General features: G+C 38.6%; 1 protein-coding gene across 5 annotated transcripts in view; it reads right to left on the reverse strand.

Moving 5' to 3' along the window:
• POT1 (protection of telomeres 1) overlaps positions 1 to 13,197 on the reverse strand; it is a 90,281-nt gene extending 77,084 nt beyond the window's left edge. Inside the window, exons 1-4 of one of the 5 annotated variants that reach the window (XM_087430285.1) lie at positions 13,092 to 13,197; positions 12,149 to 12,333; positions 5,243 to 5,330; positions 1,395 to 1,486 (exon numbers count right to left, since the gene is read on the reverse strand). In XM_087430285.1, coding sequence (XP_087286411.1) covers positions 1,395 to 1,486; positions 5,243 to 5,330; positions 12,149 to 12,271 — 303 coding nt within the window. In that variant the 5' untranslated portion in view covers positions 12,272 to 12,333; positions 13,092 to 13,197. Of the gene's footprint in view, positions 1 to 1,394; positions 1,487 to 5,242; positions 5,331 to 6,706; positions 6,780 to 12,148; positions 12,334 to 13,091 lie in introns of those variants that run through there. The other 4 variants (XM_014785194.2, XM_087430289.1, XM_087430286.1 and 1 more) reach the window with 4 other exon arrangements.
• Between the last annotated feature and the right edge of the window lie 281 nt (positions 13,198 to 13,478).

Here is a 13,478-nt window from a genome sequence, read left to right on the forward strand (position 1 = left end):
ACAGTGTCTTTGTAGTAAGTTTTAAAATTACAAAGCCTGAGTCTTCCCACTTTGTTGTTCTTTTTCTGGATTGTTGTGGTATTCAGAGCCCCTTGAAACTCCATATGAATTTGAGAATCAACTTTTCCAATTCTACAAAAAATATTGAAATTTTGATAGCGATTGCATTGAATATATAGATCCCTTTGGGTAGTACTGACAGCTTAACAAGATTAAGTCTTCCTACCAGAGAACATGCATGTCTTTCCTTTATTTAAGTCTTACTTAATTTCTTTTAGCAATGTTTTTAACTTTCAGTGTACAAGTCTTTCAATTAATTGGTTAAATTTATTCCTAGGTATGTTGTTCCTCTAGATGCTATCATATATGGAATTGTTCTCATAATTTTCTTTCCAGATTGTAGGTGTATAGAAACACTACTGATTTTTGTGTGTTGATCTTATACCCTGCAACACTGCTAAATTCATTTATCAGCTCTGGTAGCTTTCTTCTGGATTCTTTAGGATTTTCAAATATAGGATCATGTTATCTGAGAACAGAGACAGTTTTACCTCTTTCTAATTTAGATGTCTTTTATTTCTTTTTCTTATTTAATTGCTCTGGCTAGACCTTCTGGTACAATGTTGAATAGCAGCTGATGAAACAATGAAAGCGAGCATCCTTGTCTTGTTCCTAATCTTAGGGGGAAAGTTTTCAGTCTTTCACCATTGAGTATGATGTGAGCTGTAGGTTTTTCATAATTCCCCTATATCATGTTGAGGAAGTTCCCTTCTATTCCTAGTTTTCTGAGTATTTTGATTATGAAAGGGTGTAGGATTCTATAAAATGCCTTTTCTGCATCAACTAAGAGGATCATTTGCTTTTTCCCTTTGCTCTATTAATGTGATGTACTACAATGATTGGTTTTCTTATGTTGAACCAAACTGTACTCCTGAGATAAACCCCACTTGGTCACGGTGTCTACTCCTTTTAATATGCTACTGGGTTCAGTTTGGTAGTATCTTGTTGAGGATTTAGCAGGCACATATTTTTAAAACAACCATAAGAAAATATTACAAATATACAGAGTTATAGATCATACGATTTTTTAGTTAGTAAGAATTATTTTTTAATTAAGTAGGGGGAAAACATATATATATCTTTAAGACATTCTGTTGAAGACTAAAAATTAAAATGAAGTGAGAGGAAAAATTGTCCCTTTTTATGTCTATGATAAATTTTACTGACCCCTTAGGATTGTTGCAAATTTAAAGATGTTTACTTTTAAGTATCATTTTTTACATAACTCCAAACATATAATGAATCTCTAAAAAAAGGTCTACAGGATGACTACAGCATCATCAATAATTCTAAACCTACTTCTAAAACAATAAAGTAATATGAAAATATCTTACCCCTTCATAGAAAACTCTTGCACAGTCCTTTGCTAATTTTCCGAAAAATGATACATTGATGGTGTTGATCTCTGAATCTGAATTTTCTTGTTCTATAGAGAAAAACACACATATACAGACAAAAATACTTATTAGATACAGCAGTTTTATACACACAAGAAAACTGATGACAACTACATTCTAAAAACTACAGTTACTTCAAAATGTAATTATGAAGAAGAATAAAAATGTTTATAATTCACTTCCAGTTTAGTCTAATATCTTAAGTATTGCAAAAACAATGTACAGAATGCTACTAGGCATTAAAACCAAAATTATAAACATCTTCAACTACAATACATTGTATAAATTTCTGTAAATACCACATTAACATCACATAATGACCACTTTCTTTTTCTTTTCCCATGTTTATAATCGAAAGAAACTGAATAAGGTTTTAATTATTCAATTTTTATACTGTATAACATATCACCCTCCCAAATATTTCTCTTTTTTTTTGGTGAGGAAGATTGTCCCTGAGCTAACATCTGTTGCCAATCTTCCTCTTTTTGCTTGAGCAAGATTATCGCTGAGCTAACTTCTGTGCCAGTCTTCCTCTATTTACATGTGGGACGCCACCACGGCATGGCTTGTTAAGTGGTATGTAAGTCTGCACCTGGGATCCGAACCTACAAACCCCGGGCCGCCAAAGCAGAGAGCACAAACTTAACCACTATGCCAGCAGGCCGGCCCCAGTCAAATATTCCATTTTTACTGAACTTCTAGTAATCTACAGTTATCATTAAGTTTTAATCTACAAATGTGTGGTTTACTCCCCTGGCACTTACATATTGAAGAGTAAAAGAGCAGAGCGTGTGTAGTTAAAGACTGAACTGTCTGTGATTTTGAAAATGAAAATTACTTGGGAAATAAGGAATGAACATTTTACAAATAACCTCATTTGTACTTTCTAGGCTTTGGGAAAGAATCTCCTAATCTTCATTCTCCAGAGGTCATTTCCTATAATCACTGCAGCAGGGCCAAATGCTAAGACTCTGTTATTATCATCTGAGGAAAGTCTCATTCATATCAGCTTACAAATATGCAACGACTCCAAAAAACTGCCATCATATCAGATTTTCTTTTTTTTTTTTTTTTTTGTGAGGAGATCAGCCCTGTGCTAACATCCGCCAATCCTCCTCTTTTTTTTTGCTGAGGAAGACGGCCCTGGGCTAACATCTGTGCCCATCTTCCTCCACTTTATATGGGACGCCGCCACAGCATGGCTTGCCCAGCAGTGCGTCGGTGCGCGCCCAGGATCCGAACCAGCGAACCCCGGGCCGCCGCAGCGGAGCACGCGCACTTAACTGCTTGCGCCACCGGGCCGGCCCCTCATATCAGATTTTCATGCATCTATGAAGTACATGAACAATCCTTCCAAAACAGGCAGTCTTCTTTGCATGACTGACAACTCTTGAATCTGCTACTCTACTAGGTCTAGTGGCAGCCAGCAGTGAAACAACTATGTAGCTTCTTAATGCTTCCTTTCACCTACCTCTTTAATGCAACTCCTTAAAACAGGTATATACATAAATTGAAATACTAATTTTCTTCAAACACAAAAAACAGTGATTTCTAACCAAAATGTAACACACTTCTTTAATATCTTAAATGACCTATCAGAGGCGCTTCTGGCCATGATGGCGTAACAGAGACTGGATTTATTTTCCAGTCTTAAAACAACTAGACAACTAAGGAAACAACAGTTTTCAGATATTAGACAACAGGAAGTGCAGGAAGGAAGGAAGGAAAACAAAGCAATAGCCCTAGCTTACTTCCTGGAGTTTCCAGGTAGCAGAAAACAGAAGTAAAAGTTAAAAAAAGCCCAGCAGCCTCAATGAATTCAGCAGAGTTCAGATTTGAGGATGCCAAGGTGGCTAGACTTTGCAGGACAGAGTGCTGAAAGGAAGAGAGCAGTGCAGATAGAGTGCTCTGGAAATCTGAAGATGGGTGCCTTCAGGTCTTTGGCTGAGCACTATCTCCAAGTGCACAGGAGGAAGGTATCACAGGAAGGGGAAGAACCACCTGAAAGGAATAGGCAGAACAATTCTCAGACTCACACAGGGCTGGGAATTATTCCAACCAGCCAGAATGGAATCCTTATATGCAAGGCATAAAGTAGAATCATCAGTGATAAGGCCGAAGTAGCCCAAAAATAAAGGCTGCTCTAGACCCATCCTAAAAAAGCTAATCAAATTGACTCCAAGAAAATTAAATGTATCCCAAAGCAAAGACAATCAATATTTAAAGGATGACAAATCCAACATTCGATAATATAAAATTCTAAATGTCTGGTATCCAGTAAAAAATTACCAACCACGCAAAAAGGAAAAATAGGCAAACACACAACAAGGGGGGTGGGCGGTTATGAATCAACAGAAAAGAACTCAGAATGACAGAATTTCTTCATGTTTTAAGTCTTAGTTCTCTCTCCTTTTCCACTTGAATCATATCTAGATTTCTATCTTCAAGCTCACTAATTCTCTCTTCCTTATGGTCTGCTCTATTCCCAATGCTTTCTACTTTATTCTTCATCTCATTAATTGTGTTCATCATCTCCAGAATTTGTTTGGTTTTTTCTTTAGAGAGTCAATCTCTTTGGTGAAGTATTCCTTCTGTTCATTAATTTTATTCCCGAGGTCACTGAACTGTCTTTCTGAGTTTTCTTGTAACTCGTTGAGTTTCTTCATGACAGCTACTTTGAATTCTCCGTCAGTTAGATTGTAATCTTCTGTGACTTGAAGTTTGGTTTCTGGAGAGTTTTCATTTTCTTTCTGTTCTACCATGTTACGGTAGTTCTTGATGAGTTACTGTGCTTGAGCTGATCCTCTGCCAGTGCATTTGTGGTAGTAAACACCTTTCTTATTTGGGTAACGCTTTGATTACTTTGATTCTGAGCTGCTTCTGGTTTTATCTGAGAGCCTACACTTTTCACCCTCCAATGCCTCTAACAGAGGTGTCCTCAGTGCCCTCCTTGTGCTGCCTGTGCCTCCGAGGTTGCTGGTGCCTTGCTGTTTACAATGTCACTGCAGACTCGGGTGTCATCAATGGGGTCATCAGGCTGCAAGCACTTCTGCTGCTTCTGTGGTCTCCTGGGTCTCAAGTTCCCCGACTGACTTTCTGTGGGCTCAGGTGCTGAGGCCCCATGCACCATGTGCATTGCTGCTCCCAGGTTATCTGGGGGTGCTGGCAGCACTGCTGCCAGTGGCACTCAGTTCATAGGTATCACTGTCACTGCCAGGGGCCCAGGGTCTTATATTTAACTCCCATTGCTGGTAGAGCCAGTATCAGGGATGCTGCCAGTGGGGGGTGGATCATGGGTTCTGCTGTGGCTCCTCAAGCCTCAGATCGCAGATGCCACCTGCCCCTGCTGGGGAGGGACAGGGGCTAAGCTGTGAGTGCTGTTGCTGCTCCTGAAGCCTCTGGTTGCTGGTGGACACTGGTGTACTTTTTAAAACCTCGAGTCAGGGGAGCACCACCCCTGTCAGTGCTATCCATGTTTTGGATGCAGCCCTTGCTGGTGGAAAGAACAGGGATGGAATTGCCGCTGCCTAGGGAGGGGGAGGGGGCTGATTCACCAGCACCACTGTGTTTCCTGGAGCTTCAGGTCATGGGTGTCACCTGCCAAGGCTGAGGGGGAGGGGAGGACAGGGGCTAAGCCACAAGTGCCATGTCTGCTCCTGTAGCCTCTGGCCTGAGGTGTGCTCCTTGAAACCAGGAACATTTGCATTTTGGACTGCTGCCACGGAGAGAGGGGGAGGGAGCTGCTCTCCTAGTTCCATTGCCTCCCAGAGGTCCAGTCCACTCACCTTCAGATATATAGATGCATGGATCTCTCAGGCGATCTGGTGATGTGCAGGGAGTCTTTTGTTGGTCAATGGATGTTACTGGTTGTAACTTAGAGGGGAGAGACAAAGGGAACAACTCTGCCATGATGCTGACATCACTCTCCAGAAATGATAAGAGATAGTAAGATTACAGAGAGGATTTCAGAAAAGTTATTAAAGGCACATGTTCAAGAAAGTAGAAGAAAAGATGAACACAATGAGGAGAAATGAAAGATACAAAAAAAAGTTACGATGAACTTCTAGATTTGAAAAATATACCAGAAGTTAATATACTGATCAGAGTTAACAGCAAATTAACAAAGAAGAAAATGTTACAGAAAACTGAAAAATAGAGAAAATCAATGAAAAGAAAAGCTGATTTTAAAGATCAATAAAATAAATCTCTAGCCAGAATGATCAGGAAAAAAAATAGAGAGTAGTCATAAACCTTCAAATCAATTAAACTGGACATCACTACAGATCCTATCAACATTAAAAGCATATCAAAAATACATCACAAATAACTTTATGCCAATATATTTGACAACTAACATGAAATGGTTAAATTCTTTTAGAACACAAACTATCAAAGCTTACTCAAGAAAAAACAGATAACCTGAATAGCCTTATATCAATTAAAGAATAGCCCTATATCAATTAATTAACTTAGAGTTAAAAGCTAAAGAAAATTCCAGGCACAGTTGGCTTCACTGGTGAATTCTGCAAACATTTAAGAAAGAAATAATAACAATTCTAGACAAACTCTTCCAGAAAATAGAAGAAGAGGAACCGCTTAACAATTCTTATCATGAGGACAGCATTACTCTGATACCAAAATCAGTCAAAATCATTACAAGAAAAGAAAGATTCAGACTAATATCCATTCTCTGCTACAGACCATTGTTCAAACTAATTTCAGTAGTTTTGTTCCCCAAATATTCGACGGTAGCTCTTCCTAGCTTACCAGGATTATCTGAGGGTCTCTAGGGAGAAGGAATTATCTCATGTAACTACACCTAGATAAGAAGCAATGTGCTGAAAGCAGCGTTTTAGCAAAGTTAAATTTACTAAACTGTTTAGGACATGTTAATGAAACCAGAAGTACGGGGACCAGTTAGGTACCGTAATAGTCTAGACAGGAGGTTAAAGGAATCTGAAGTAATAATATAGAAGCAGTGGGGGAGGGAAAGAGAGAACAGATATTGAAAAGAAAACTTCAGTGAGGAAAAGATTAACTTTTCATTGCACAGATTTTTATACTCCTGTGCATGTATTACCCATTAGAAATCATTTATATGCTTGTGTGTATATACATATAATTTTATATATATATAAAATTTTATATAATATAAATAATTAATATATATAATTTTACATATATATAATTACCTATTTGTAGATTATGGGCAAAAAGTTAAGCAGACATGGTCTTATTATACTATATACCTTGTAGTCTAATCTTCAAAACAGCTGTTCTGTTTCCACCATTAGATAAGGGAGAGATATATGAAAGTTTTCCCTGAAATGAGAGAAAAATAGTTACATAGAAAAGCCAAAAGAGCTTAATGTAACACCAAGATATAAGTAAAAATTGGAGTAATTTTTTTAAAAGCAATAGACTTTCATCTTTCAAGAAATCAAAGTACTGTGTTCAAGTCATTATTTTTGAGACACAAAAGTGATTTTTCTAGAGAAAAATCGGAGGGCCTAAAAATACTTCAGGTTCATAATTTAATTTCTTAAGCAATCTTACTGGTTAAATATTATCAATTGCTCATTTTATAGATAAAGATGAACTAGCTCAACTTCAGCTTCATTTTAACCTAATATTGTTCTCTACTAAAGAAAAAAAGGAAGAGTTGGCTCCTAGAAAGAAATGAAAACTTATTAAAGAAAAATTAACAAGTACAAAATGATAATCTCATAAATATAAGGACAGTGTGGACAAATCAACAGACTAAGGCACAAGTACAGTTCAGTCTTTGTTCTGCTTCTGTAACTAAACAGCTCCATCAGCTTAAAAAAGTTATTTAATCAGTCTCAGATAAAATGAAATATTTAATCTGGATAGTTTCTATAATTTCTTCTGGCTCTAAAATTTAATGATTCTATGAACAAACATATTATAGGGCTCTTTGAAAACTTCCACACAGAAATATAATTTATTTAATAAAGTTTAAAAGTAGATCCTGTAATACATAACTCTCACACTAATATCCCAGAGTCTGATATAGCCAACAAAAAAATAACAACTATCTTCATACATCAATTTTACTTGTAAGATAGGAATCAGCAAAAAATTAAAATACGGCTATCAGTAGTGCATAATGATTCAGTCAAAGGAAAGGAAATAGTTCCAGAAAGCTGGAAAGAACAACAGAAAGATGGACAATGTGCAAATTTCAAAATTTTTCTTGACCCAGTAGAGTTGAGGTCAGAAGGCAACCAACTAACCAGAAACCTAGGAAAAGGAAAGTAGAGATGGGAGACAAGAGAGTTTAGGTCACAGGCAATAAACTAACCAGAAATCTAAGGAAAGAGAAAACCTCCAATGAGAGACAGGCAGGTAAGCACGTGCTTACCTGAGGTAAATGGCAAATGCTGCCTGACATCTGTAAGCAAAATTCATCTTACATTTTTAACGAGTTGCTAAAGGCCATGTAGGGGCTAGTGAAAATACATGGAGCCTGTGGGAGCTGCAAACACAAGGGGAATTCACACCCACTTACAAGCTCTTCTCCAAAAACCTGACCGGATTCAGGCAAGGAAGGCAGGTAACGGCCGCAGCAGTTACTGCAGGAAACCCTGCATGGATCTTCCCTATCTTTCTTTCAGAAGAACGTCCTTAAACTGTTGGGAGAAAGGCAACAAACCTATGAATCTTAGAGCTTTGGTGAAACCCATTGCAGCTAGAAGGGAAAACAGAAAAAAACACCTTCTAGCCTTTGTAGGATGGGCAGGAATAGGTATATAGGTGCAAAGGCCAGACCTGCAGTTAGAGTCAAGGCTGAGAAGGCCTCAACCACAAGACCAGGGACACACTGCCTGACAAGACTGAGGCTTAATCAGAATAGAGGACATCCACTCATCACAAGGCTGACAAGTGTCTAGTAAAAAGTACCAGGGTCTACTACTGGGACAGAAGCACAAGGACCTTATCTGAGGCAAAGCACAAAGGAAAGACCTAAAACTTAAAGGTGGGAAGACAATCAGAAAAACCCTCTGGCCAACCAGACCCCCACCCTAAATACAAACTAAAGGAATTTAAAACCTGTAGTGCACTGAAGTAATGAGAGCAACAACAAATCAACCCAGCTCAACTCTGGACTAGATTAACTCAACACACCACAGTAAAGGCCTAGCAGAAAAGCCTGCACATTTCCAGGAATAAAAACCATTGACTTAAGTTTCCATGCCCTTCACAAGATGTACAGCTTACAACAACAAATTACGGGCATACAGAAAAGCAAGAAAGAACACACTACCAAGACACAAAGCAATCGAGAACCACAATCAGATTAAATTAGATTAATCAAATTAAACTCAAAGTAGGTGCTTTTGTTACTCTTGCACCTGAACCAACTGAAAGATCTGGGTGAGAGTTTGGGATGACTGAAGAAATGTGAAATTATAGTTATTGATCAGGACACATCGATTTCAGGACAATGGAGAGAGAGCAAAAAACCCAGGGACCAAGGGAAAGATCCCTAGCACCTGGGGAAGGGCCCAGAGCCTGAGAAAGTAACTCAGACATCAGGAGGTCTAGGGGAAGGAAGGCATTAACAATCTTTGTATTTTATAACTATTCCAGAAGCCTTCTCCTCACCCCAAAGGAAAACGCACTGGGCTGCTCTCACCAACTGTAGGGAGCTGTGAAAGTAAACTAACTGCACCCCCCACCTCACGGTTAGAGGCAGCAGGGCATGGCCCAGCTCCTGTACCTTCCATGTAAGATACTTCCAAATATCGTCCACAACTTGTAGGGGAAATGAACTGGACAAGCAGGACAGATTTAACTAACTGCCCTCAAGTGGTCTCTCTGAAAACAAGGATTAAACTGAATTATTGGGACTGAGCTGGGGACCTGAAGGCTTACCAGCTGACAGACCACACAGGTGACCCTGTCAACCTGTGCTGCCTGACTGAGCTATGTTCTTCTTGGAGGAGCCCCCAACAACTGTAAACTCTTTGTCTCCAAGGGTAGCATGTATGCCCTTGAGATTGTGCTTCCTGAGGGAAAGGCAGAAATTAACCAAAAAGACAATGTGATTTGCTCCTAGGGGTAGTTATGAGAAACAGTCAAGTGTTTAAGAAAACACCCTCAGCTGATCACGTAGCCCTCAGTTAAACATTATGCAGGCAGTTTTACCTACAAGAGGAGTCATTCTATTAGAAAGGTCATACGCAATTTGTTCCTGTCTTTAGCTAAAGTGAGCAAAGAAAAACGGAACCTGAGTTAAAGAACAAGTTTGGAAGTTAAAGGATGACTGTATAGTGAGAGATTTCCAGGGGCAGTTATGTCTCCACATTTCAATAAGGGATGGATGAAATCTAGAAACATTGCTTTACATTCCAATGATGTATTTACATTAAGGAGATTAGGTTTCTCTCCCTCTCTCAGGAGGGGAGAGTGAAGTTGAATAGCCGACCTATATAAACTCCCAGATTCATAATTCCAAGGTTCCTCTCCTACAGTGCAAGAAATCCCCTTTACAAGCACAAGAAGACATTTGGCCCTCATTGTATTGCCCTGAATGAGGAGGATGGGGGAACGGTGAATTGACGTAGTTATTGCTGAGTAATAATTGGTGGCCTCTACTCCAGAAATCTCATGTCTGCTTTCAGGATAAGAATGAATTAATATGGATATTAAAAATGTTATCACCCTCTTATAAGACAGGGGGTTTTCTAAGCACAGTGTCCCTCAGAAGGGATACAAACACTAGTGTGCACAATAGGAACCTGGGTATGCCCCCATGGGACTTGAGGAGGCAAGGGGAACCAGTGCAAACAGGAAGTTCATGTTGCCTGCTGTCTAAATCCATTCAGGCTCCCTGTCTCCTTACTAGCCAAATCTACTGAACTGCAGCAGGCCAACCTAGAAGCTGAATTAAGCACTGTCACTTAGGAACTACTTGATCGTTTGACATTTACCCAAATGAAATAAAAACCTATGTTTACATAAAAACCTGTACACAAATGTCTACAGTTGCTTTATTCATAATTACAAAAAACTAGAAAGAATCCAAATACTGCTACACTGGATAAGAGGATAAGAATGGATAAACAGACTGTGATAGAATTCCAGTCACCAATAAAAAGGAATACTATTGATAAGTACAATAACCTGGAAGACTCTGAGATGCATCATGCTGAGTGCAAGAAGCCAGACTCAATAGGCTACATACTGTATGATTCAACTTACACGGCATTCTTGAAAGGTAAAAATATACCACCAGAAAATTGGTAAAAAGTAGTTGCCAGGGATTGGAATTGGGGTAACAGTTGACCACAAAATTTTGGGGGGCGATGGACTGTTCTAGAGCTTGATTACAGTTGTAGTTATATATTTTTATACATTTGTCAGAACTCACAGAACTGTATACTAAAAACAGTGAATTTAGCAGTAAAATGCATTTAATAAAATTCAAGAAACATAAGAAATATCTGCAGGTTAGAAAAATGAATGCAAGTATTCAAACTGCCAGTTGAAAAATAAGAGATTCACCCAGATAGATGAAAGAGCAGAAGTCATATAGTTTGTCTTTTTTTAAATAAGCATTGTACATAATAATGTGATAAGCATGAGAAATAAGTGAAAGGTATTTCCTAGTTTTACCCCTATTGTATACTAACATGTTCACTTATATTCAAAAGGGTTTATTATAATATTAATAAAACTGCTAGAATTGAAAAAGTATTTCACTAATATAAGTAGTAACAAAAATAAAGAAAAAAATATTGGTATTTAGGAGACTGCTTAATCAGGAGAAAAATAACAAATTAGCAAACTGTCGTATTATTTAAATGCTTCTATATCAAACAACAAAATAAAAAAAATGATAAAATTAGATACAGTTCAGTAATAATCAGAATTAATGATTTGTCAGAAAGAAAAGGAATCAAATCATAGCACTTCACTAATAAATATAAGTATACAAGAAACATCATGCTAATCTACCAAATGCAAAATGAGTTTGTGAATACTAACAAGTATTTGATAAGAATTTAAATACAATAGAGAAGACCAACTGTAATACATAAAACTTTATTTCATATGAAATAAAATATGAGGAAAACGGAAAACAAAAGAGTAAAAGATAAATGTCTATATGGAGAATATTGATTAGAAGGGCAAAAGTGAAATGTAGGATTATTTCTCTTTCTTTTACTATTAGACTTATTTTACTAATAAGACCCTCACCTCTTTCCCATCACTCTCCTTAGTTCATAACTTAAGTACACAATAACTAAAATGAACAATTCACTAAATATGCATAATAGAATATTATATATGGAAGAAAAAAGGTTCAGTGAACTTAAAGATAAGTAAATGGAAATTACTCAATCTGAAAATCCCTCTCAGCCAAAAAACAATACTGAAGAAAAAGGAGCAGACCCGTGGGACAATATCAAACAGCCTAACATATAAATATACATGTAATTAACATCCAGAAGGAGAAAAGAGTAATACTGTGGTAGAAAAAAAAAATTCCAAGAAATATTAGCCAATAATTTCCCAATTTGATAAAAAACATTGACTTAAGGATCCAAAAAGCTACCCACAAGCAGGAGAAATTCAAAGAAAAACCACACCTAGGCACATATACATGGCCGTGCAACTGCTAAAAATAAAAGATCACTGTTCTGAGTTATGAAAATTCTTACCTGGATATATTTCTTGCTATAATCACAACCTGGCTGTAGGGATCTGAAATCTACTTTGTGTAATTTACTTAACGGCTCAACTTCAGGCACCCCATTGACTTCTTTTATTAATTCAAGTGGCATATCAGATCTGCTTCACAGTGCTGTCCAAAGCAAATTCAACTAGGGAAGTTGATAGGTTGCTGCTGAAAACACAAACAACAGCGCTTTATCCAAAATGTAACCAACAATCTGCTTTAAGCTTCTTTGACTTAGTTTTGCTTTTCCTTTCCTTTAAGTTATCACTGTTGTGGGGTGACGGGAGGAGGGGGGATTATTCTATAATTTTATTACAAGGATCAAGCATTCTCCCAAGGCACTGAAACAACCCTTTTCTATTTAGTTATCTACTTAAAGAAGTACCTCTAAAAACCAGTTTTCAGATCTGTGAAAACCACACTAACAACTGCCTTTACCACTGTACTTTAAAATGTACAAGCTATTGAGGAAGGAAGGGGGAGGTTGAAAAGTTTTGTTTTCGTTTTTCGATCCCTTTGGCCGTTGTAATATCGTGCACACAAATTATGCACCAAAAGCTTATTACTCCAAAATATATGTTGCCTCCTCCCTCCAGCCCCTATACAATCGAAAGAAACGACTACTGAATTGATGACAACTTGTGCATTGTAAGTTCAATCTTATTTCTCAAACCTCTAGACTGGGACACGCACTAGTTTCAATATTTAATTTTAACGTGTGCGCACCAACGTTCCCCAAGCCAGCTGAGCACTGTGAGGGCGGGGACTTGAATTAAGTCAGCTGCTCAGAAAACACCAAGCAAGATGCTGAACACAGCAGGCTCATGATAAAGACAAGTATGAAAGGTTTCACTGCAATAACTATACCAAATTTTGATCTAAACGAAATCAGCCTCTTTACAACACCTGTTCAGGTCCCTACCCACCTTGTACCCACGCAACCAACTCCAGACTTCTTCGGAAACTCACTCACCCGCGCTCTAGAGAGAAACTAGGAAGAAATCAGACGGGCGCGCCCGTGACGTCACACGCACGCTGGCGGCCCAGTCACACGCATGCGTACGCGGTCGCCAGGGATCAACTGCCGCTCGCTCCCGCGCCCGCGGAGGATAAACTGGGTGATGGGTCCCAGGGCTAAGATGCCCGGGAAGTTTCACGGACTACGTAGAGGGTGCGGCGCCAAAGGGAGCGTCGGGTGGCGGTACAGCATCAGCCCGGAACTTTCGCCGCTCCCCTGAGCCCCGCCCCCTGTCAGTTTCCGGCGGTCGAGGCCGGAGGCTCCTCCAGGGGATGCGGGGGCGGTACGCTGCGCG

This window comes from Ceratotherium simum, chromosome 1 (genome assembly GCF_057802395.1).
Source record: "Ceratotherium simum simum isolate JZ-2026a chromosome 1, ASM5780239v1, whole genome shotgun sequence".
NCBI lineage: Eukaryota > Metazoa > Chordata > Mammalia > Perissodactyla > Rhinocerotidae > Ceratotherium > Ceratotherium simum.